Source organism: Hippopotamus amphibius, chromosome 12 (genome assembly GCF_030028045.1).
Source record: "Hippopotamus amphibius kiboko isolate mHipAmp2 chromosome 12, mHipAmp2.hap2, whole genome shotgun sequence".
Taxonomy (NCBI): domain Eukaryota; kingdom Metazoa; phylum Chordata; class Mammalia; order Artiodactyla; family Hippopotamidae; genus Hippopotamus; species Hippopotamus amphibius.
In genome coordinates this window covers 94,327,780-94,354,703 of record NC_080197.1, presented here as the reverse complement: position 1 = coordinate 94,354,703, position 26,924 = coordinate 94,327,780, and the positions used below count along the sequence as shown (strand labels likewise).

Below are 26,924 nucleotides of genomic sequence, written 5' to 3'. Positions count from 1 at the left end.
AGAGAGTAAAAAACAGAATCCTGGAAGACATGGAGCTGCCATACACCACAGACTGCCTACTTTTATATAAGAGAGAAATAAACTTCTAGCTTGTTTAAGCCACTGTCAGTTTGGGTTTTCTGCCATTACAGCCAAACTGACTGTAACTAATATATAACCAAAATAAGAAACTTTCTTATCAGAGCAAGAAGCTACTTCCCTCCACACGGTCGATTAAGAGTTCCCTCCACTCAAAATAGAATTAAAAGCTTTGTGTGCACTCTGACTGAGGCACTCTCAAGCCGAGGATGGGAACACAATTAAGAAATAGGACTTCTCAGCCAAAACATCCTGGAACTATAGTCAGTAAAATAAAACCTCCATGTTTGGCAAAGGACTCTAAGTGGCCTAACTCCTTTTCAAAAACAAGTCCTCCTCTTACACCCTAGATCTGGAAGCGCAGATGGAAGTGGCAGCAGGAACAGTCTCCATTCTAAGAGGGCAGAGCTGCAGAATAAACATTTTTGTTCCACAGCATTTTACTATATTATATCATTGAATATTCAACTCTACAGGCTTGACTAAGTCTCAAATACTTACTATGCCTTTAAAACGATCATGCAGTTGATCTTCAGCAAAAATATGGAACTGAAGAGGTTTGATGCTGAAGATGAGCGCTGACTTCAACATGGTTACAGTTTCTTCCAGTCTTTCCCCGCAGGCAACTACGGCTAGGTGTACTCTCTCAACGGGCTGTGTTTTCAGACTATACCTGATAGAAGAGAAAACCACATTTTCCAAGTGTTGGTACAGGGTAACATGTTAACAACATCGTATTCTGACCACGTTCAAAGACTGAAGTTTGAACAACAAGGTCTTACTATACAGCAGAGGGGACTATATGCAATATCCTGTAATAAATCATAATGAAAGAATATGAAAGAGAATATGTATATATAAAGCTGAATCACTTTCCTGTACACCAGAAACTAACACAACATTGTAAATCAACTATACTTAGATTAAAAACAAAAAACCTCAAGTTTGAACCTTCTATTTAAAAAGCAAAGACACATCAAATTACAAAACAACACAATGTTGAATCAATCATACACATCTATATCCTCAACCAGCCTTTCTCAGCTAACGTTCCTCACCAGGAACCACAGAACACAAAAATGACCACGTCTGCATTTCTCCAAGAATGATACATAACTAGCATCATTCTGGATACACAGGACAGAAATTAATTCGCCACTTACTCTGGATGCTGTAGGGCATTAGGGCTTAATTCTCTCAAGGAAACCCGCAATTGAGAAAGACAGCAGTTCTGATTTGAAGGTCTTCCATTTAACTTTTAACTTTTTTTTTTTTTTTTTTTTTGGCACACGGGCTTAGTTGCTCCGCGGCATGTGGGATCTTCCTGGAGCAGGGATCAAACCCGTGTCCTCTGCATTGGCAGGCAGATTCTTAACCACTGCACCACCTAGGAAGCCCCTAACTTTTAACTTTTTTACTTAAAAAAAAAAAAACCTCAAACACACCAAAGCACAGAGCATACAACAGTAAATCTCCACGCACCCATCCCTCAGCTACAACAACTACCCATGCAAAGGTATTCTTATTTCCTCTAAAAGCCCTCCCCACAGCCCTTTCCACTAACCAACAGATCATTTTGAAGCAAACCCAGCTATAAATTCATCCACAAATATTTCAGTATTATATGCAATCTTCAACCATGCTGATTACAAGAAGTTTCCTTCACATGACTTTTTTTTTTACTGTGCAGTCCCATTTTATCAAGTAATCAGTGAGAAGTAAAAATTTCTGAGGTGGTCTAAAAACTACTAGTCAAACACTAGTAGCACATCATTTTGGCAGGAAGGAAAGATTCCCTAAACCCAAGTTATTGGCCTAGGCTATGTCAGACCCTACCTCTAACGCAGAGCAGCAGTGCAAGCACCAGGCCTCAGGAACCTTTCAAACCTCTTGCATCTTAACACTGAACCAATAAAGCTCCAAAATCACACAAAGGACAGAATTGATTATGTGTGACTGCACTGTTATTAAATATTTAACATTTACAATATGAGATAAAGACCTTATCTGTAATTAGGACATAAAATAATCCTTTTGGGACTGACAGCTAAAGGTATGTAGGAGTAGAAGACAACATAAAACAAAGCAATAGCACATTAAAGTATTATGAAGTACAAACATTCCAAACTAAAAACATACAAATCTGACTTTAACCCAATTTTTGCTTACAGAGATCCTTTCTGTAAAACATGTAAGGGGATTAGAAATTATATTGTTTAACATTAACAGCTGTATGTATATATTACTGAGATTTTGTAGTAGCAGGGATGGGTGATTAATCATTTTTCTTAGATCTATGAGCTAAAATTATCATAGTTATGGTCCTTAGCACAAGACTTTGGAATCCATTTGTCAGTGGACCCAGAACTGCTTCCTGAGGAAAATCCTGGTCGTGCTCATGGGTAGTCCCTCAACTGACCAGGATATCAGAAAAGAAAAAACCATGCTAAGTAACATTAAATACAAACTATCGACTATATAAGACGTACCTGAATATCAAATTCATACATCTTAATGTTGTCACATTAAACATTTGGAATTATTTATTATCAACAGGATAAAAAACTAACGTCCTCTTGCTTTTACTATGGATCTATTGGGTCCTATTAACAAGCTTCTTTGCCAAGGGCCTAGAGACATTTAAGACAGCAGCTGAAACTGATGCTTGCTAGTCTGAGTCCCTGATGCCCGAGAATGGGCTCATTTCTCTTACCTGGGACATCTCTCACCTACACAATTACTGGTAGCTGTCAGCCTTCAACAGAGGAACAGCAAAGCTCTTCAGCAGGAATAGTTATCTGTTAGAAAACACCGGAGGCATTTGCTTCCCTGATCCCTCAAATGGGAGGCTGAAACTCAATACCTTGATCACCACCCCTTTACTGAGACTAATGGACCAACTATTCTAAAGATGAGGTTCTTTAAAAACAAACAACAATAAAAACTGCTTTTAAGAAAGAGAAACCTCCCCTGGATAATTCATGAAATTGAACCTAACGACATCACTTTGTTAATGGTAGTAAATGGAGAAGTCACATAAAAAACGGTATTCTTGGAAAGAGAAAATTTACTATTTGAGAAGCGGTGGCAATATTTCCTTCTTCATCAAATTATTAAGATTATCATTAAGATATTATATCAGGTACATGCTTTGCCTTTAAAATTTAGATCCATCTACCAGGAACTGGTTTTTATCTGTGGTTTGAGGAGGGGACAATTGCATAGTTTTGCACGTGGCTATCCAGCTGTCCAAGCATCTTCTGTTACAGGGTTACCACAGAGTTTAGCCTTTCCCCACCCACCTGCTCTGCTACCTCTTTCACACATTAAGGCGTAGCATAAGCTTGGATCTTTTGAAAGCTCTGTCCTTTTCCACTGACAGCAATTAGAAAGGAAGAGTACCTCCCCCTCCTTGTCTGCACCCTCTAAGGAGGGAGGTACTCCTCTTTTCTGTTGAGTCCCTCAGTTTGTAACACAGGGACCCTATCAGAGTGAAGACTATCTACACTTTCTATACCCAAACAAGGGGATGTGAACCTAGTTCACCTCAAAGCAGTGGAAGCCACAATGACACAACTAAAAGACAAGGCAATCAAGACACACAATAATTTCACAGAGCTCTAAATTGTCTCATCTTTCTGATAAGTGCCTCCAGATCCTGTTCCTCATGATGGTATAAAGACCCTCACTAAAGCACCAAGATTTGAGAATCTATAATGTGCTTGGATTCCTTAACTGGCCATAACTACACCCTGTCCCAAAGGTAAAGCCTAGAGATTTAAAGAATAAGCCATAACAGTCACATGCTGTTTTGTACAGAAATTTCTACCTACAGAGACAAGAGGTATAATAAACCTTTTCAAGAGAAATAAGTCAAAAGCCTAGAGATTTAAAGAATAAGCTATAACAGTCACGTGCTGTTTTGCACAGAAATTTCTACCTACAGAGACAAGAAGTATAATAAACCTTTTCAAGAGAAATAAGTCGGGACTTCCTAGGTGGCGCAGTGGCAGAGAATCTGCCTGCCAATGCAGGGGCCATGGGTTCGAGCCCTGCCCTGGGAAGATTCCACATGCCATGGAGCAACTAAGCCCCCCCCCAAAAAAAAAAGAGAGAGAGAGAGAGAGAAATAAGTCAAGTGTTCTTCAAGGAGAAAAAGTACTTCTAAAGTCAGTCCCAGGGACTCCTGCTCTCAAGCACTGCAGCAAGGCTTGTTCTTAATCACACTGCTAGCACTCCTTCCACCAATTTCTATGAAAATAGTAGTAATGTCAACTATATTGCATTTGCTTTTCTGTTATGTGTCTCATTTTTGCAAAAGCATTATATACAGTGCACACTCCAACACCTAAACTGACGAGACAAAACATTTTAAAGATGTCTCTGCTTACTACGCTGTCCTTAGACCCAGGAAGGGGACGTAACTGCAACTGGAAGAAATCTAAAGTGAGCTTTCACACTAGAGGAAGGGACAGCTAAAACCTCTGAAGAAGTCATTGGGAAGTAGCCGTTCAAGTAATTCTGGTCCCAACTGAATGGTGTTAATATTGTCAGGATCTACAAAAATGTGCTATATATTAATCACAGCATGAATAAGAGAAAGGCCCTGTGGATATAAAGAAATGTTATCCAAAAGGACATTTTAAAGTCAAACGTATTTTTCTACAGATACACGATTAGAAGAAATCCTTCAGATAATTCGAAGGTAGCACCTGAGGGCCCCCATGACTAAATCTGGCATAGCCTGAGCACAAACAGGAATTGCGACAGTGATGAACAGTAACACACTCTATTAAAAACCTGAATCAGTGAGTCCAAAATGATACTAAATAAAAGGTAAGGGGGAGGGGGAACTCTCCTTTAAAGATGAATACCAACCAATAAATGTAGAAGGAATGACAGAATTACAAAAAAACACTATTTTGCATTCACTACTGTAACAGATGATTTGAACAAGAATAATTAATGGATGCTAAAACCAGAGTATCAAGGTATTATCCCCACACTTTACAAAGGGGATACAGATACTGCTACAGTGCAGAAATGGGACACCACCACCTTAACCAGGGGATCAAACAACCAATTATGTGAACCATGTGCCACCAGATGCCTGCCCAGAGCACACCCAAAGAGCACAGGATATCCTACGCAGTATTCCTGCTCAAGATCCTGAATCTAATCCTAAGGAGACAGGCAAATTCAAATAAAGGAACATTCTGCAAAACAAAACAAAAACATCATGTCACGCAAGAAAGACACCAACCACCACCCCTCCCTGCCCTGCCCCTCCCCGCCCAACCCCTGCTCAAAAAAATGTTGTCTGGGAATTGTTCTAGAAAAAAAGACTACATAGATATAATAACTGAATGCAATGTATGTTCCTTGCCTGGGCTCTGAATGGGGAAGAAAAGATACAGAGTTCATTAATAGGAAAGTAAGAAAATATGAATATATATAAATATATAGTATATAAATATAATATTCTGTCACTGTTAAATAACTTGAAATGCTGACTTTGTTATGGTGGTACTGGAGAATATCCCTGTTCTTAGGCAATCATGCTGAATATTTAGGTGTGTGTCATAATGGCTGTTGCCCAAATGGTTCAGCCAAAAACAAAACGGCAAAATGTTAATAACAGGTAAACATCTAGTGAACGTACGTAGTGTGCTCACTATGCTATTCCTATAACCTCTGTAGATCTGAAAACTTAGCAAAGTAAAAAGTTGAGAGGGGGAATCCACAAAAAAAAGTTAACACAACATTTTAGAAGAAAATTCTAATACAAATAGTGTAAACAGATTTTAAGCCTTAAGAACAGGCTTATTTTAAGTAACATTTCTGCTATAAAGGAATAATTTTTTCTTTTCTCAGACATCAAAATTTAAACAAAATTAAAAATTTTAAATCAAAATTTAAAATTTTTAAATCAAAATTAAAAATCAAAATTTAGCATCAAAAGCTTCCAGAGTGTTCTTCTAGCCTATAATTAAATTAGTGTTTTCTCTATAAAAGACAACAATATATAACAACATTTAGACTAGGAATTAGCATTATAATTAAGTACATAAACTCAAAGTAAACATTAAATTTCTGATAACAATCTCCCCACACTAAAAAATCACTGCCACAAACTTATCTTTAAAAACTTGCATTTGAACAAAACTAGAAAACTATATTCAGAAACACTAATGATAATTTCCTTAATGTGTCGCTTTAAAAAAAAAGCTACTATAAAATGAGTTGTGGTGAACTATCATACTAAGGTAAAACTACTTTAAAGGTTGTATGTAAATCATTTTGGGGACAAAATACAATAATAAAAAAAAACTGCAAGGTTTTATGCAAAGCATCAAAAAAATCTAAAAATTCAACATGAAGTGTAAGCATTAATTGTTAAAATATAATTTTAAATAGTCTGTAAAAATATACCTCTTAAAACTAGCATGGGACCACTCAAGGTAACAGCTGAGGCAGCAAGTACACAGATTCTATGAGTTAAAAATCAATTCCCATCATAAAGAGAAAGAGTAAATATTTTAAGAACTCAAGTCATAATAATATTAAAATTAAGAGATTACATAATGAAAAGATAACTAAAATTTAAAAAATGAAGCAAATTAGGAAAATATTTGTAATCAATGGCAAAAGTAGAATGTATTATTCTAAGAGTTCATAATAAGCATTGAGCTCAACAGGTAAATATCAATACAGAAAATACAAACAAAAATTTCAAAAGCCAAACAAATGCAGAAATATATTCAAGAAATAATCAATGAACATAAATCAATAATAAGCTATCATTTTACTCTAATAAGTGGTACAGTTATAACTGCCAATAATGAAAGCTAAGGTTACAGTGACACCAGTACACTCACACAATGCTGGTGCAGGCTTAAATCTGTATAATTTTTAGAACACAAGTGATATCCACTCTTTTCAATGAATATCTGAACACTTTTCACATGCCAGACACTGGGGATAAGCAAGACAGCCACAATCCTAACCTCACACAATTTATAGCCTGTTGTGAAAAGACAGATTTTTAAAAGATTTAATCAGAAAGCATGGGTAATCGCTTAAATAGAAGACAATCGAGGTTGCTAAGTGGGCTCACTACACAAACATCCAACCTAGTCTGGAAGTGTGGGGGAATGTTATTAGTCATTTACTGGTTGCCAAGCACCTTGCTTAAATAAGGAACACCGAGTGGTGTCTGTCTGCAAAGTCAACACTCCAGAAGTGGGGAACGATTCACAACCACAGCAGATGCAGCAAGTACAGCAACTGAGAGGATACAGAGAAGAGAGCGGCAGGGGGCACAGAAGGGAGGTCACAGTGGCTGGACAGGAAGTGACTCCATGGTAGTTGAGGGACAGAAGAGGCCGGCAGGAGCAGCAGCGTGAAAGAGGACAGGCAGAAGAGCCACCGCGGACTGACCGACGTGTGGAAAGTGCATCGTGAATCAAGATACAAAACCCGGGCGAGGGGAGGTGTGCGTAGCCAGACTGAGTCAGCAAGGTAAAAATCCCCACGGTGCAGCTGGAAACACAGTGCGGGAGCTCAGAAAAGAGCTCTGGATTGAAGGTGATCCTGTGACTATTCAGGGAGCAGGAGAGGGGAGAGCAGGGTCCTATGGCATTAGGAATAGAGAGAGGAGTCCAAAGGCAGAGGGAACAAAACCTGAGACACTGGTCTCAGGAGCCTGAGATGGACAGAGCTGAAAGAAAGAGGAAGTGGTAACGAGGAAGCAGATAGGCCTCAAAGAACAATTCCGAGGTCAGAGGTGGGATTTTAGTCAGGTGGTGGGCGGGTGGTGGGCTGAGGTGGTGAAGATGGTTTTTTTGTTGTTGTCGTTGTTTGTTTGTTAAGGAAATAAAGCCAGTAGAAACTCTTATAAATGTTCGCTGGTGAAGAGGAAGAATAAACAAAGAATGCTTGAAGGAAAAGGGCTGGAAGCAAGCTGCTGCAGGGACTTTGTGTTTAGTTTGTTTCAAGGGCAGAAGAGGTGGGAGCGCTGTGACACACCCCCGGGGAAGCAGTCAGGTGGCAGATGACTCAGGCACATGCACCGGGAGCGAGAAAACCCTTGCGGTGGGTGGTGAGGAGATTTGGGCTTTTTTATGTTATGTTATGATCACTGTATAATAAATTAATTGGGAGGAAATAATCCCCCCGAGATGTCCAATCAAAACAGAAAGAACTCAAACTGGGAACGCTGGGACAAGCCTGGGGAGAAGGAAATGGTGCCAGCTAAGGGCCCACTGGTGCCAGACAAAATGGGAGACCTAATGGTAGCAGAGGGGATTTCAAAGACGCTTCCCCGGGTGGGCAGAGAAACTCAGAGTCAGGTAAAAAATGAGGTGTTGCTTATATACTGAAATGGAGGGTGAGAGTGACATGGCAACTATATGGCACTTTGGCTTGTCTGCATGTTTGAATACACTGAATAAATAATGGATCCCAAGTTCAAAGTAAGAAACGAAGTGCTGGGCTGCAGCACGCAGGCCTGCAAGCCCTGTACTGGCCCAGCTTCAAGTCCGAAGAAGCAGACTGGGTTCAGGCAACAGAGACATCAACGGCTTAGCGGACGGGGGAGCTTACGTGTCGTAAGCAAGGTCCTGGAGCGACACCCCACGGTGTGCAGAGGACATGGCAGCAGTGTTGGTGGGGGGGGGGGGAGTCAGTTACAGGGAGAACTGACCTCAGGCTGGCCCACTGGTTACCAGGGAAACTAGCAGAGGGACAGGCCCCTCACCGTCCCTTTGACAAGCTACCATGGAGGTGTTCTGATTTAAAGACTAGGACAATCACTAGCTGGCGCCAAGGGCAAGTACGTAGGCGTCTGCTGACCAGGCTCTATGGTGAAGAGGGAAGGTCAGTCATGCGAGTAGGGTGCAGGTGAGGCAGGGACTGGTCCAGCAGGAGATGTACAGAGACAAGAGGACAGCCGTCTTGGGTGGCCTATCATACACTAAGTTCAAGAGACTTTACACAATGATATGATACATATAACAAGATGGTTACAGATTTATACTATGGATTAATATTACAAGCAGAAAGTGTAACTTTTAAAGTCTCACATTTAGGAGAATAAAAAGCACAAAGGTTTACAACATTATGTATCCATCCACATGTCATTCCTTCCAGGGAACACTTAGGAGTTTGGGGAACATAATGAGCTGGAGAGCCCAAGCAAAAGGAGTACCACGCAAAGGCGCCAGGACTCACCCCAGGTCAGCTTCTCTGGGCTACTCCTACAGCAGAGGAGGCAGGAAGATAACTACTCACGCTGTAACTTACAAAAGGGCCTGGGGTGTATAAATCCCGGTATACAGGGGCTTTCAAGCTTACCCAGCTTCCAGAGTGAGTAGATTTATGCCACAAAGCCAGAGATAGCAAAGTGGTGCTTGTCAACACTCTATTCACTAGCAAACTCTTTAAAGAATGAAAAATAGGGAGCTTCTATTCTCCAAAATTATGAACAAGGTAAATGGTAAGATTACCTTTAAGAAGTTAAGTTTTCAAAAGTTCACGTAATCTGACTTGACTGACCCATATTAGAATTTCAATCATCCAATCTTTTCCACAGCAACGAGGTACAATTAAAATATCTGATTTCAATGATTTCTTCCTGGTTGTTCATGGGATGCATAATGTATTGGGAACACAAGAATTTAAAAATACATATTGGTAATATTTATTAAGAATGAAGTTCATCCCACCTGGAGTATGTCACCTCCTGTCCCGAAGCCTGGCTAATTTCCTGTTCATCAAGCAGTCACTCCCTCCTGAAAGCCTCCCCTGATGCCTTAAGGTGATCCCACCTGATGCCCACCTGTTTCTCTCCTCATCACGGCTATAACTTGTTACCATCTACTATAATCTCAGGTTGACTAGTGTGAAGCATCCGAGAATGTAAGCTCCATAAGGACGGAGCCATGTTAACCAGACTCTCTGATTCTTAGCACCGAGCACTGTGCCTAGCAGAGGGAATGAGTAGAATTAAAACTTAAATGAATCATAAAGAAATTTTATTCCTGGGAAGGGCATTTCAGGCTACTGCCTCACTCTCCCCTGCTACAATCTCAGAGAGTCTGATATCCCATTCCTACCAACACTTGAAGGTTAGAGCAGGAAGGGACCTGAGAGTCAGCCAATCCAGTGCCTTCATTATCCAGAGAAGCGAACAGAGCTGCACCATTCAAAAACTTTAAAAAAGGGTCAGTAAACAATGTCATATCATTTCCTCCTTCATTAAACACTTAGCTGTATCCTCCCATTCCCGAATATTCAATCCTTCTGCTAATAACCAATGTAATCATTCCCCAGTTGTCTCCATCTACGTACAAAATATTTTTTCAGTATGCCAGCTTTAAATTAGATAAACGCTATATGTCTGTAAACATCAGTGGAAGTCTATCTTTATTATCCATTTATCACTTCATCACCTAAAGTTATCACTTCATTACCTAAAGTTATCACTTCATTACCTAAAATTAGATCATAAGCTGTCCTAAGAACAATGGTTTATCTTAATAACATCTTAAAAAATTTTAGAGCATTTTATACAAATATGTATTAAAAACTAGTCATAACTACTTCAAAGTGGGAAAAAATAGAAAAGCCGATCATAAAACAAATTACTTACTTGTATGATAATATTAGATGACAAGAAAACACTTATATGACCTATACAAAAATTTATTATCTACTATCTAATCTTACCTACACTGATCTACTAATTAAATATTAAGTGCCTACCTAAAAGCCGCTTCCCAAAAGCAGTTCATTCCACAAACATCAGAGGGCAGCATCCAATAGGGATTCCAGTAACACAGAGAGAAATCTTTACACCTAACAGAGTAAGACAGAAAGAGTCCTATGTGAGTATTTTGGCTTAAAACTAACAAGGAATTTATTCAATAACATAAAAACTTACTGTTCTATTCCACAGCAACAAAACTGCAAATCCAACTTGCTGTGGTAACTTGAGGATTTCTGGAAATTGATTTCTCCCTTACTTAGGGTCCCACTATTGTAAACAGAACTTTAAAACCTTTAGGCAGAAAATACTACAGATTGGAAACATTCTCAAGTCATGAACTCTCTTAATACATAAAGATCCCCTCTTCAGATGACACAGAAAATATTGGATTACTTCTAAAATTTTCCTTCATGAACTGTACATATTCCCTGTAAAATAAAATCTAAATGCCAAACAAAGCATTTGCTTTTCCTGAAGCAAAATTTAAGCCACAAATGCTGGTAGAAAGGAAAGAGAGAATCTTTAAACGCTTTTAAATTAATCCTCAATCCAAGCTACCTGTATGGTGTTTTAAACTGGAAATAAGAAATCAAGCTGATGTTCACGGCTCAGTTTCATTATCTACATATCTCAGTTTCACTATATCTCACAAGCTAAACAGGGGATCAAATGTGGTCTTTCTTCTTAAATTGCCAGGTTGGAGCTAAAAAACACACACACACAACTGCTACTCACTTTATAAAAACGTATGTTTTTCACTGTTATTCCTTCTCAAAACAATCTAGTTGGAAATTCAGTACCGTGGGCAGGGGCTTACTAACGTGAGCAAGTATGAAGTCAGCGTGAGTCACTAAGCCAGGTCACTTCATGTCTCATAATCATGAATTCAATTATAAGCTACTGTTCTTACAGTGAAAGGTCTATGAAATTTCATATTTGTAAGATCTCTGATCACACTGTTCACAAATGTCAGCAGGCTAAGACCGGGGGGTGGGGGGGGGGTGGGGGGAGGGGTGGGGGCAGAGGGGGGCGCCTCAACCCAGGGTGTACAATGAAATCACCCGAGAGCCCTACACGAGATCTGTTACATCACAAACCCTGAGAACAGGGTCAGGCACGGGTTGTTTTCAAAATCCTGCCTAAGTAATTCTGTATACGACTGCATGAAGAACTACACATCCGAATTTTTACATCAATGGAAAAAAGTGACACTGTAATTTGTTTTTCTTGAGATGGACACCATTTTCAAGCACAACATAAAAAGTTAACATATCTTAATTTAAATGGTTGATAAATCAGAAAAAGAAAATGTGTGCAGAGCAGCAAAATGTACAATTTGATGAGGAAATTTATTTTTGTCCCCTTCCAGGCATGGTCATGTAGTTTTTAAGTCTTACATTTCATACTAGAGACAGGCTCAGTGGAAGGGACAACAACTAACACAAGAGTTTTTTTCAGATTCAAGAGTTTTCACATCCACTTAAGCCTCACAACAAACCAGTTCAGATAGCTATCTCCATCTTTCAGATACAGACATTGTCAATGCTTGCTTTCAATAAATCCACACTTTATTTGTAATCAACACCTAAAGTGCCCCTTTGTTCCAGGAAGGAAATAAGTTGGTTATTCCACCTCCTTCTGTCAAATCTTCCAACAGCAGAAAACGAAAATTAAAAGTGAAGTCTCAAAGAAAATGACTAATTAAATTTGTCCATAAAAATGACTGCTTGAAACTGTGTATTAATACCATTTTCTGCCTCAACCTGTATTACTCCCAGCCCTAGGCAACCACGCATCTATTTTCTGTTTCCATAGATAAATGGAATCATATAATATGTGGCCTTTTGAGTCAGACTTTTTTCACTTAGTGTATTTTCAAGGTTCACCCACTGTAGTACTTATCAGCACATTTCATTCCTTTTTACGGCCAAATAATATTCCTTTTTATGAATGGATGGCTATACCACATTTTCTTTATCCACTCATGAGTTAATGAAAATCTGGATTGTTAATACTTTTTGGCTATTATAAATATGCTTTTATGAACATTCATGTACAATTTTAATGTGAACATGTTTTCAATTCTCTTGAGTACACACACACATACACCCCCCCCACCACGAGAGGAATTGCTGGATCATGTTATCACTGTAAACTGATTAATGCAGGTGAAATTACAGGGGAAAAAATGTCAAGTTTTAGGTAAGTTTCTTGACTATAACTCAATGTCAGAAAACATAGTTTAGAGAATGTTTTCTTTCTGTATTTCTTTAATAGAAATAGAAAACATATACACTAGTGAGTATACATGTGCCTTACCATTTAAAAAAAAAACAAAACATAAAACACTGAGCTGCTGCTGGCAAGACACAGGCATAATTTATTTATGGTTTCATATCTCCCAAATTTACATTCTTTCACTTATGAAAACTTGGTTTTAAAGATTAAGATAGAGAGTAGAAACTCATACTGAGAACTCATTACATACCAATAACTACCACTACAAGCAATAAATGAGGAAAAGCAACTAATCTGGAGACAGATAGTATTTGTACTTTCAGACCAGAAAAAAAAAGTTTAAAAATATTGGAAAAGTAAAAGTACTTATCCATGTTCTAGTTATTAGTTGTTTTTGCTTTTATTCCTTAAGACTACTGAAAATGGAACATTAGATATACAAAATTCAAAGAGGTCACTCAAATAATTTAAATGCGGCAAAACTGTAGCTGAGCTAAATGGGTATGTCTTCAGTTAACAATGATATTCAGAATCAGTAAAGTCCATAAATGCAAGGGTTTTCCATTGTGGATCAAACTGAAATAAAACTTTACTACAGCTCATCCTCCTATTTCATGTGGCTTAATGTTTCTAGCTCTAGGTGGTTTCTCTACAAGCAAACTGATAAAGGGAAAGCACAGGGTTCCCTGTGGTAATAAAACAGTCTGTATCCTGATTGTGGGGGAGGTGGCACAAATTTTACTTATGTGATAGAACAGCATAAAACTACACATACATACCAGTGCATATAAAACTGGTGATGTCTGAATAGGGTCTACGGGTTGTACAATATCAATTTCTTGGGTTCCACTATGTTAACACACATATATTCCAGATACAGTGGTGTTACACTAAGCATGTAGGGTGTTACTATTGGGGAAAAACTGAGTGCAGGATAAATGGGGTGTCTATGAAGCTTCCTGTGAACTTATATTTATTTCAAACATTTAAAAAAACAAATAAGTCACAAATTAAATTTCCCCCAAATTTCAGTACTTGAAAATTTTTTTAAAAATTGAGACATCACGCTCTGGATTAAACAGAGCATCTAACAGTGACCCTCTCCACAACGACAGTTCTCAAACTTGAGGTTTACTTCAATCCAATAGCAGAAGGTCTTTTATACTTTTAAATTAAACTGGAAAAGGTTTTTTTCCTTTCAAAATGTCCATGATAGCCATGTGGCTTTAGTGAAAACCACGCACACTGTGGAGAGTCAGGGATAAGTCCAGGCATATCCAGCATAAGAATGTGGAAGTCTGACTGAGGTACCTCACCAACGATGCACCTTAAAGGCATGGATACCTGTGCTGTGACTGCAAGAGAAACAAAGATGCTCATCGCCACGTTAAAGGAGACCATTCCCATGGTTCTGACCACCATTATTTAAAGATCACTGCCTGCACAACTCATTTTTAACTAAAAACTGCCTTCAGACAATTTAGATTAATTTCTAGCTCTAAGTCAGGTTATCATTTCTTTTTCTTAAATACCTAGCTTCATGAATATTCAGGAAATGGAAAAAGAACTGCTTATATACAAATGGCAATGAACAATCATCTAACCATTTCAAAAATAAGTTAGCTGTCACACTGTACAACCTAACCTCTCTTTCAAAAAAAAAAAGTGAATTAAGGATTTAAATGTTAAAAAAAGGGAAAAAAAACCCACTGGTAGAAAGTTTTTGTATGCATGACAAAAATAAAAACAATAAAGGAAAAAACTGCCAATCTGAATATGTAAAAATTTTAAACTTCACATGGTATATACTCTGAAAAAAAATTTGTCAACATGTTGGGGGGAAGTATTTCCAACAGGTATGACACACAGATAATAATATTAATGTTTTAAAATAGAATTTCTAAGTCAAAAGTACACATTATTTTCTCATTAGCCTAATCACTTTCCCCTTCAAAAGCAAAGAATAATATTATTTTAATATTTAATTAATTACTAGTCAGGTTTGTGCAATGTACTTTACAGCTATGTGACGTATGATCGTCAGTGAACTGAAATACAAAGTGCAAAATATTGGTTTTTATATACAATGCCTCTGCAGTAACAAAGCAGAGATTAAGGCCGCTGTAGTAAATAATTCAGCCTTTTTCACTGTTCACTGCCTAACTTCTCTCTTCAAAAATAACTGCAGGGAAGGGGGAAAAAATTTCTCCCCCCAAAAACAATAGTACAAAAATAGTGGTCAAATCATTCTCAGTTAAATCAGTGGTTCTCAATCTTTGTCTTTACAACAAACAACCTGGAGCACATATCTAAAATACAGATTCCCAAGCCCCACTGCCAGGCACTGTGGTTTAGCAGGTCTGGACTGGGGCCTGAGGACAGAATTTTTCCCAGAGGTCAGAAATTGAAAAAAATCCACTTAAAATTTACATGATCAAAACCATCACTGAATTAGCTATAATTTTATTGTGCCAGGCACCACACCTAGTAATCTACACAAGCTATTTTACTTCAATTCCCACAAACAACCCATTTATCATGGATACTCTTACCTCTTTGTAACTGATGAGGAAATGTGTTCAAGGTTAACACAGCCAGTAAGTGGCAAAGCTGAAGTCTGTTTCCAAAGCCCTGACTCTTTCCACTCTACATTTTCAGTATATCCCCTACTAGTGTTCCTGGGACGCAGCAGGAACCACAACTTGACGGCCTGACCAGGTCTGAAAAGGAAAGGAAGGTGACTACCTCCCAGTTAATAGTCATTCACACTAAGGGTATGACGGGTCCAGAAACGAGATCACTGAAGTGCTTCGTGGTTTCTTGACTCCCCACTACTGTGGCTGTACAGCCACAATGGGAAGAAATCCTGATAATCACTGTCAAGATTCATCCGTGAAATGTGAGAATCTAATCACCCTGAGAATCTACAGTCAAAAACCATTTAACTCCTTCTGTAGAAGTACTGACATCTGGTAATAATAAGTGCTTTAGATTAAATACCTTAAATACAGTCTGTCCACAATGAGCAGCTTCAGGGAGTCTATGTGGAAGAGCCACTGCCTCCCGAGCACTCCCCTCCACTGAGGCAGCGCTCCTCTCCAACACCGGTCATGTGATTCTGTCTGCAGTAGGGATGTGCAAGGGATACAGCCCAGAGAACCAGAGGTCCCCATCCCAGGCAACATTGGCTGGTCCACGGATGGGCATGTGATGCAAGGCCAAGGAGAGCCTTTTTCTAGAATTTTCTACGTGAGATCAGAGATGAAACACTACAAGGAGCAGAAAGACCCCATGACCAAAGCCTGTCTACAGCAGAAGAGAAAGTCTCCAGTCCTTGAGGTCCCTGAAGCTGCCGGGTAATTTTTTCCTTCAATTCTGTTCATTCCAGCAGCCTTATAAGCCTATAAATATCTGTTTTGCTGAAGTCAGTTTTAATGGATTTTGATGACTGACAACTAAGAATTCTGATTACTATAAATTAATTATGGTAAATATAACTACATTTTACAAGTGAGAAAAGTATAGCAGAGAGGTGGTCAAGGTTTCACAGCAAACAGGGCCAAAATTAGACCACAGGTTTGTCTGACGCTAAGATCTACCCATTTTCTAAATACCAAAATAATGAATTCAAACAAAATGAACTAATTAATAAATTTCACTGAAAAACTGTTTCCATCATTTTCGAGTTTTTGAGAACGTGGAAGGACAATTCCAAGTATTCTGTTGTTGTGGAATTCTGTGCAATGAATGTCTTCTATAAGACTGGACCAACGGAACCTATTGGGTATAACCACAATCCCATGTTTTAAATCAGAGAGAAAAACAATAGTTTGAATCTCTGAGGTAAGACTGCTTTTAAAAAAGTAAGTATGCAATAATAATCAATCCTATCAAAAAAAAGGAAGATGTTGCTTGCCTCATAGCTCCATTTTCCACTGATGAGACACCATCTAGACTAGGTTCTTATCACAGCAGCTTTATAGAAAGAGCACTTGCAGGGCAATCAAAGGATACATAGTTTCTAATCCTGGCCCCAATATTGATGCCCTCTGCACCTTGGCCAGAGGATTTATACGCAGGAAGAGAGGTTAAGAATATATACTCCATACCCCATGGTAGCCAAAAAAGTTGACTGAACTCTATGAGAAATCTAGAAAGATGCTATAAATGATAATATCTAAAATGAAAAGAGTCCTGGTGTCTTAGGAATTCTCCTGACCTTAATCAAATCATAGGCTAAAAAACAATCCAGCTTTTCCATGTTGTTCCTCAGCCCACACTTTTCCTTATACATGCATGCACACGTGGTGAAATGTACTTTGCCACACTTTTACAAAGAATGATACACCTTCAGTTTTAACTCAAATGTATGCCTCATTTAAAAAGAGGAGTTATGCTGCTTGGAGGACCTGTAACTTACAGCTTTTTAGCTGACTGGACTCTGGCACATCAAACTTCAGATTTCAGTAATGGCCCATAAAATATTCATTAAAACTGAGGCATTTATTTTCTGAATTTCAAATAATGCGATTTTGTTAAAATTAGCTAGCCAGCAAATACAATTTACACAAATTTGTCACAAAATATTAAGTATCTCAGACAAGGCACTAAAAATGAATGTTACTCTATCATTCTGAAATGCTAATATCGTACTCCAATTTCATTCAGTGTTTTGATAAAAATGTTGCTTCCTTACAATTCTACCCCATGCAAAAATAGTTTCTTCCCCATAACTTTAAATGCTTCACAGGAACACAATAGACCACCATCCGTCTTCAGTCACTGCACCTCCCAGAACAGGTAACAGAGTTGACAAACCTGGCTCTGCAAAGTAGTTCTGCGTTTATGAACAGAGTCCTGACCGTAATCAAACCACAGGGTGAAAACACGACAATCCAGCTTTTCCACGCTGCTCCTTTGCCCAAACGTCCCTTTTCATTTTGGGAATGGCCATCAACTCTCAGAAGACAGCTGACCTGGTCTCCCTCCTCCTACCAACCCGATACTTTTCCCTATCAAAGCAGCCTTTGCCTCCCCCTAAGGGAGCACAGGGAGGGAGTAAGAGAGGCGCCCACAAACAGAGCGGCCTCTTTTTCAAGGAAGTGGAACCGCTCAGATTTTGTTAAGCATTCGTAATGCGCTGCATGTTTTTTCCCATGTAAATCTCATGTTGATCCCGACTCTGACAGTGATTTGTGTAAATCCACTGAAGTCACTATGCTTTTTAAATTCCGATTCTTAAACACACCTTATCCCGACTCACAAAGGAAGCGAGCATGTTAAGTATCGCTTATTTTTCTTAACTTGCTGAAAGTTTCACAATGGACCGATTGTTTCTTAAAAGAAAAATTCACAGTCCGCAGAAATGCTCTATCCAGATTTAACTAAGCGGCAAATAAAGAAAATGTTAAGCGTTAACAGGAAATCCAGATAGCCCCATTCAGGAGCGGGGGAAGAGCTGGACTAGGGCGCCAGCCCGATGTTTAAATATCTCAACCTGAACGCCATGGAAACAAGAGGGAATTCCCGCTGGTCAGACAGCAAGACGGCTTTTGCAGGACCCTCTGATCTTCAACGAATTCCAAGAAGGAGAAGGAAAATGCAACTGTCAGTGAAGAGTTGGAAACTGATTTCGAAGTGCTTTGAAGAGTGCCTAAGGAATCGGCCAGAAGACCAACACAGAAGGAGCGGGGTGCCCTCGGGCTGGAGCAGCGCCGGGCTCACCCCCGGGGTGCGGGGAAGGAGGGGAACCGGCAAAGGGGGTCAGGGGCGGCGGCAGAGACGCGGCAGACGCGGGCCGGGCGGCGGCAGGCGCGGGGCGGACCCGCGGGCAGCCCGGGCCAGGCCGAGCCCCGCGCCCCCCGCGCGCGCGCCCCCCGCGCCCGTCCCCCGACACGGAACGGCCCGTACCTGTCCGACCGGCCGGGATGCGCCCCGGGGCCCGCGCCGCCCGCCCCTCTCCCGGCGCCGCGTCCGCCGCCCCCGAGCCAGGAAGCCGCTGCGGCCTGCGGCTTCCCGCCACCGCCGCCCGCTCCTTCCTCCAGGGACGCGGCGAGCTGGCTGAAGGCGTAGAGGAGCGAGCAGAAGCCGCAGGCCAGGCACAGCACCACCACGCGCAGGTAGCGCCGCATCGCGCCGGCCGCGCCGCCGCCGCCGCCGCCTCCGCCGCCTCCGCCGCCTCCGCCGTCGTCGTCGCCGCCGTAGCGCCCGCCCGGGCGAACTGGAACGGAGGGAGCGGCACCGCGCAGCCGCCGGCGCCACAAGCTCCTCCCCCGCCGCGGCCTCGCGCCCCGCCCCCTTCCTCCCTGCCGCCCTCCCGTCCCCCCTCCACTCCCCTCCCACCACCTTCGCGAGCGCGGCGACACCCCGCCCCGGCGCCCCGGCCCCGCCTCCGTCGAGGGCCCCTCCCCGGAGGGCGGGGCGGGCGGCCGGACGCGCCGGCGCACTGAGCGCGAGGGGCGGGGCGCGTCGGGTGGGCTCCGGCACGCGGGACGCGCTGCTCGCGCGGGTGTCGGGGGCTCCGCGATTCCCCCTGGCGGGCGACTCCTGAGCCTTGTGGCTCCTGATTGCCGAGACGGGGTGTGGCGAAACGGGCCTGGAGTTGGAGGCAGTTGACCCGAATTCAAATTGTGGTTCTTCCACAGGGTAGTTGGGACGCTGAACGACCTAAATTCTCTCAGCGTGTTTCTTCCTCTCTAAAATAGAGATGGGGACTTCTGGTGGCGCAGTGGGTAAGAATCGTCCTGCCAATGCAGGGGACATGGGTGCGAGCCCTGGCCCAGGAAGATCCCACATGCTGCGGAGCAACTAAGCTCGTGCATCATAACTATTTAGCCTGCGCTCTAGAGACCGTGAGCCACAACTGTTGAGCCCATGTGCCGCAAGTACTGAAGCCCACGCGCCTAAAGCCCCTGCTCTGCAACAAGAGAAGTCACCGCAATGAGAAGCCCGCGCACCACAGCAAATAGTAGCCCCCACTTGCCCCAACCAGAGAAAGCCCGTGTGCAGCAACAAAGACCCAACACAGCCAATAAAATAAATTTATAAAAAATAAAAATAAATAAAATAGAGACGATACCCTCGTCGTACGGTGGTTGTAAAGGTTACGGTTGCTTAGCGCGTGAAACACGCCTTGCACTTAGAAGGCACTTGTTTAAGCCATTTTTCACTTCCATCTCCTCAGCAGGCACTTCCCCAGCCTCTGAGATTCTATGACACAGTCGGTAGGAGCCATTTTAAAACCCAGACATTGAATTACCCCGTGATCCTATTGAGGTTGCGTGTCCCGCCTCGCATTGAGGTTGTAAGTTCCCATAAGGCTGAGGTCCAACCTTTTATGCCTTTTTGACCGTCCTCACAACTCACCATGTCAGTGTCCAAAACAGTATTCTCCCTAAAGAACTTTGCCTTCACATTTCCTTTTCTTTTCCCTCTTTCTCAGCCATATTTTCACTCCATTCATTTATTGAACATTTATAGAGCATCACTATGTGCACTGTGGGCACTGTGTCAGCACTTTGGGTACAGAGACGCCTAGTTGGAGCATGGGGGTGGGACAGTGGCTACTTGTAAGTTAAGTGCAATACAGCCATACAGACATGAGGATAGAAGCCTATAAAGAGGTAGGCACACATGCAAAAAGGAGCAATCAGTTCTACCTGCGGGCATGGCAAGAGTCACTTCATAATGTTGAAATGAAAGGCAGAGACCAGACTTGAAAATTCCCTGAGCAGACAAAACCCAGTTAGTCATACAAGCAAAGCTTAATTTAGCTTGTTTTGCAGGATAAGAAGTTAAGTTGACCTGGGTCACTTTTTGCTTATGAATCTGAAAATCATAAGCAGAACTTAAATAGTTCCCCAAAATTGGTATGGGGTAACCACCAACCAATTCCCTTTCATTTAACAAAACTTGGTGGGGGTGGGCAAAACGGGTGAAGGAGGGGACTTCTCTGGTGGGCCAGTGGCTAAGTCTGCCCTCCTAATGCAGGGGGCCCCTGTTCCATCCCTGGTCAGGGAGCTAGACCCCACACGCCACAGCTAAAGATTTGGCACATGACAACAGAGATCCTATGTGCTGCAATTAAGACCCAGAGCAGCCAAATAAATAAATAAATATATATTTTCTTAAATGGGTGAAGAGGGTCAACTCTATGGTGACAGGTGATAGACTTGTGGTGTTGACGACTTTGCAAAGTACATAGATGTTGAATTATAATGCTGTACACTTGAAACTTTTATAATAAAAAAGAATTTTTAAAAAAGAATAAAATACTCAATGTTTGAACTTTAAACTGCAAAAAAATGAAAAGAAAAAAAGAAATATAATATTTTAACCAATAACTGTAAAGAATACTCACAGGGACTTCCCTGGTGGCACGGTGGTTAAGAATCCACCTGCCAGTGCAGGGGGCATGGGTTCCATCCCTGATCCGAGAAGATCCCATATACCTTGGAGCAAATAAGCCTTGTGCCACAATTACTAAGCCTGAGCTCTAGAACCCTGAACCATAACTACTGAGGCCAAATGCTGCAACCACTGAGCCCACATGCCACAAATACTGAAGCCCAAGCACCTAGAACCCAAGCTCCAAAACAAAAGAAGCCACCGCAATGAGAAGCCTGCACACCACAACGAAGAGTAGCTCTCACTCACCACAACTAGAGAAAGCCCACATGCAGCAATGAAGACCAAACACAGCCAGGAGAAAAAAAAAAAACAGAAAAGAAAAAAATAAAATTACATTAAAAAAACAAAACAAGAATACACACTCACAGCCTTCACACTATATGGGCTGCTTCATAGAAATATACCCCTGAGCCTCCTTCCATATTTTGGTTCGAGTATCCCAGTTTGCTGTCTTTTTGGCGTATGCACAATAAACTTTGACTAATAACTACTTCAGTGACTCATAGGTTTTACTTCTGTTTTTTGTGAACTTTTGACTGCAGCAAAAGTGGCCCTGGAGTCTTGGGTGGGGTAAGGGAAGTAATTCCAGGCTGAGGAATCAGTGAAACAGGCTCTTGTGTTCAGGTAGCTGTGAGAAGTTTGATACCACCAGCTAAGTGAACGCAAGAGAGGAGATGATGAGCGATAAGGCTCCAGGTTGAAGGGGCCAGGTATTGGAATGCCTTGTTTAGTACGTAATCTGGCAGACAATGGCGAACCATTGAAGGGTTTTTAAATTAGGAAGTAACATGATCACATTTGCCTTTTGGAGAGCACATTCTGGCTGCAGTGTGGAGGCTGGGACAGAGATTGAGATTGGAGCCAGAAAGCAGCTACAGTGCCAAAAAGTGAGGGAAAGGAGGCTTTAAATACACACACGCACACACACACTCTCTCTCTTCATGGAGAAAACTCATGCTGTTAAACTGTTCAAGCTGCTATTGGAGCTTTGAAGAGTTTGGCCATGAGAAACAAGATGGGGAAATGCTGTATAATTAGCAGTAGCTCTTCATTTGAAATCCCTACACCAAAGAAGTGCTGGCTCTGTGACCATGGGAAAGTCACTAAACAAATTTAAGCCTCAGTTTCTTCCCCTATAAGGATTAAATTTCCTGCCTTACTTGACAAAAAAGTGAAAACTCTCATGCTATCAAGATGTGTGAATAAAATTAAAACATACATTTATTCATTCAATAAACGTTTATTGAATATATTCTACATGCCAGACAAGGGGCTATTCTGTACTGCCCCCCAAAGGGGAGACGAGCAAGTAAAAACAATGACAATATGAAGCCAATCCTTTCATTTCACCTTACAATTCTTAGAGAAATAAAGACAAACTGAACGAGGTACAAAGATGGATAATAAAAGCATTTATAAGAACAGAAAATAGATTTTGAGAGAGAAAACTAAAGGATATGGTACAAAGAAACTAGAGTAAGAGCTAGTACTCAAAGTATGTTTAATTTAAAGAGATGCCAACTACAATTGTTTCTATTTCAACAAACTAAATGTAATTAAGATAAAGAATAATTTAATGACCCAGAGATTGTTAAAATACTGGAATGGCAGTATTCATTTCTGCAGCAATATATGGGAAGAGCATATCCAGAAGAACAATTATCCATTTACTTGACATCAGGGTTCTGGACCATATCATCCCGTTAGGTTCCTTTTACTTCTGTAATTAAAAAGGAAATTCTGTTGAAAAAGTATATGACATTCCAAAAATAGAAATTTTTTGTATTACCCACACACTGCCCTAACTGCTTATCCTGGATTAAAGGAGCTGTTTTTGATATTCCTAAAATTAATTGTAAATTATTGAAAATGATTTAAAATACTTTTGTCATAATGGTTAGGCATTTCATTTACTGTGTGTATGTACGTGTTCTTAAGTCTATTTTTTCATTTCTAGACCACCCTCTTAATTCTCTAATGACAGGCTGGCCACATCCAAATTTTTAATCAATATTGATCTTCCCTTCATTCTGTCAAAAAAGGTAAATTTAGGGGGACAAGAAGAATTTAAAAGTAGCAACGTTAGTTGTTGTTTAAATTATGGAGGTAGAGACCTTCTCCATGACCTGAAAAACTCTCGGATTCAGGATAATCCAAACCTAAACAATCGTATATTCAAAAGATTAATCCTGATTTTTCATATAGCTCCTAGTACATGTTGGATATATAGCAGACATTCAATTAATTTTTTTAATGTCTTTTCCAAGTCACTCTAGAGCAAATTTACGTCCTGCTCAGCATTTCCTTCCCAATTCTACCTTTTAGTACTTATTTTAAAAAAAAAAGACTCCTATGGGGGAAAAGGTAAATTCTATACCTTTTCAGAATAAAGTTCAAAGACTTTTTTATGTAACTTCCACTTTATAAAGGTCTATACATAATTTAACTTAACCCTGATAACAATTTTATTTTATTCTCTTTAAAAACAAGGAACTTGAAATTCAAAGAAGTTCGTCAACCACATGGCTAATAATGAAGATCTGTAATTCAGATAGAAATCTCTGATGATCCAAAGTGCATGTTTGTTTTTTCCCTTATACCATGCTATCTCACTATGAACAAACAAATGCTAAACTGAGTGATGCAAATTAAAAGCAAAAAAGGAAGAAAAGATGTTATATGAAAATCTCTTAAACCGATCTTGAGGATTAAAACAAATTAAATTTGCAAATCAAAGAAATACAAAGCAGATTAGCTGCAGAGCACAAAGAATCAGAAATTCACACTAAAAGTGAAAATCATTCTCTCCTCTTGTTGGCCTCTAGTGAGATTTTTTCATTTTTCACAGTCCATTTCCTAGAGACCTTGTTGGGCTGGAGGAAAAAGCTGGAAAAGTATGTTGTCAGAGGGAGCAAAGAGTGTTTCATTTTAAGTGTTCACTCAGACCAGTAAATGTGGGACAGGGGTAGGGCAGGGGGAAAACGAAAGAGTAAAGGGATTCTCTTCATGCTGAAAAAACTCAGCGATAGGCTGTAAGATTAGAAAAAAGTGGCAGTGGAAAACAAATAAATAAGGACACCTTAACTCCTAAATAATCCTAGAATTCAGCTAGTATTTCCATCCACAGAGAAGGGAGATTAAGGGGACGGGTGGGGAGGGAAAGAAGCAATAGCCTACTGAACATCATTATATTTCTCCCTGCTTCAGTCTGCAGGAACCCTCCATTTCCATTAATAGATTATAATCTATTATTATTATTTTTTAAAAATACCATCAGTGAAATTAAAAGCTAGATTTGCAGGGAAATTTAGTCATGGGGAAAACTAAAACGTATATGCACAAGTTCGCCAAAACCTGCCATCAATCAAGGTCATGATTATAATGTATTAAGTAACAGATAAGTCTCTGGACCTAGATTCCCCAAAATTGAAAAATGAAAATAATTAAGAATTCTGATACTATTACACTTCAGAAATACAGTGCTTAGTTGAAAAATAAAATCAGAATTCTTATCTGTATTCCTTTCCATATAGAATTTATATCCTAAACAGTCCTATGTTATGTTATGTTTGGTTTCTTTTTCTTTTTTGAAAAATATTAATAGGTTTTATTATTAATAGGTTTCATATGTTGAAATGGTTTTTTATTTTCACATTTCTACATTTTATTTTTAATTAAAAAAATTCCTTTTCTTTCTATGAAGTTGAAGTGTCCTTTAAATTATTTATCTTATCCTATAGTGGAAACAACATAGGCTTTTATATTTTCTCTTATTAAAGACCAAAAGCTACCTCTTGGACCTAAGGCCAGATCACTCTGTTCTTTAATTCTGGAAACAGCCTACTTTCCTTTTTCTTCTCAATGCTTTCACTACATTTTTGTCCTTTAGGAGTCTTCTTCTCCCAAACTGGTTTTATACTGTATCCCAACTCTTCTCAATCTTCCTGAGTCCAAAAGTAAACACAGGCTAATTTCATTGTTGCTATTAGTGTGAATTAAAAGAGGTTTGTGAAAATAATACACATAGAAAGTCTAAATTAACAAATCTTGGTACCCAGTTTAGTTTCTAAATTCTCTTGATAAAAGAGTTAATGAAAATATGAAGTTGAGATGGTAGCTTTCATTCACATTGCCTACTTCCAGGAAGTCAGCAGATCCAGGTTTACCTGGATGTAATTCAAGACCTGCCAAACTTGTGTGTTAACTTCCACTCCTTAGGAATTCCAGTCGGATCCATTTTACTGGATCCTTGCCCTGAAAATTTCACACTGGGGCTTATTCTCACAACTAAAAGAATTTTTTTTTTTGAGATTTTTAAAAAAAGTACCCAAGTGCCACAACTAGAGAGGCCATGTGCTGCAAACTACAGAGCCCACACACTCTGAAGCCCACGTGCCACAGCTAGAGAGAAGCCCATGCTCCACAACAAAGACCCGACACAGCCAAAAAAATAAATAAGTAAATAAAGTAAATAAATGTTGAAATTTTTAGAAAAAAAAAAAAAGTATTACTCTTCAGCTTTATTTACAAAAGAGATTTGAGGAACTTTATAAGAATGCAAGGAAAAACATAAGTAGATAAAAATTGGAATCTAGAAAAATATAGTTACATCAGGAATAACAAGTTAGAATATGGATATGCAGATGACTGAGTTCTACATAATTATTAAAAGTGTGCCTAATTTTAATCTGAGATTTCTCACAACTAAAGCAAAAACTGAGGCAATCAGTGATTTGCATTGCTCATAAGAAAAAGGCAAACTGATTTCTCAGGTTGAAGTAAAGCTTTTCCTGAAACAGGTCTGAATAAAATTTCTCATTTGCATTCGGAGTGATGTAATGTTTCCTCAGTATCCTCACAAAAATGCAACAGGAGACCGCATTCAGCTGTTTACTGATTATTAAAAATTAGTATAGGAAAATGATAATCTCATAGTCCATGGCTTAAAGTCTTTAACACTTGAAAACTCAAGCTGGAAACAAGTCCTCTTGCGCTCTCTCAGCCCTCCACAGCCCTGCTGAGACCCCTCCCCACACGTGCTGGAATTCCTAAACTCTTCTTCCAAGGAAGATCAAAGGTCTGAGATCTTTCATCTGTTCCTGCATTTCTACCTCAAAGAATTCTACCCGTGCTCGTCAATCATCTCCAATCGCCAACCAAACTTGCCGTTTCCTCTGGCCCCGGGGTTCCCCACTATGCTTAAACGGGAACGTAAGTAACTTGAGGGAAGAGATTTGGGTCTTGTTTTCTTTCCTGCTATAACCCCAGCACTTAGAAGAGTGACTGGTACATAGTAGGTGCTCAATAAACAGTCATCAAGTGAAGGGAAAAAAAAGAAAATTCAAGCTGAAGTAATGAAATGGTAGCTAGCTAAAACTACTGGTGACACCCAAGATTATCAGCTGCAATTCTCAAGTTGAGATCCTAACAT

At 40.1% G+C, this 26,924-nt stretch overlaps 1 protein-coding gene across 5 annotated transcripts in view; it reads right to left on the bottom strand.

The window, feature by feature from the left end:
* Positions 1-20,531, bottom strand: part of GXYLT1 (glucoside xylosyltransferase 1) — a 45,616-nt gene extending 25,085 nt beyond the window's left edge. For 2 of the 5 annotated variants that reach the window (XM_057701475.1, XM_057701477.1), the window contains exons 1-3: positions 18,995-19,261; positions 10,843-10,935; positions 580-751 (exon numbers count right to left, since the gene is read on the bottom strand). In XM_057701475.1, coding sequence (XP_057557458.1) covers positions 580-751; positions 10,843-10,935; positions 18,995-19,215 — 486 coding nt within the window. In that variant the 5' untranslated portion in view covers positions 19,216-19,261. Of the gene's footprint in view, positions 1-579; positions 752-10,842; positions 10,936-11,020; positions 18,887-18,994; positions 19,262-20,449 lie in introns of those variants that run through there. The other 3 variants (XM_057701479.1, XM_057701478.1, XM_057701476.1) reach the window with 3 other exon arrangements.
* Between the last annotated feature and the right edge of the window lie 6,393 nt (positions 20,532-26,924).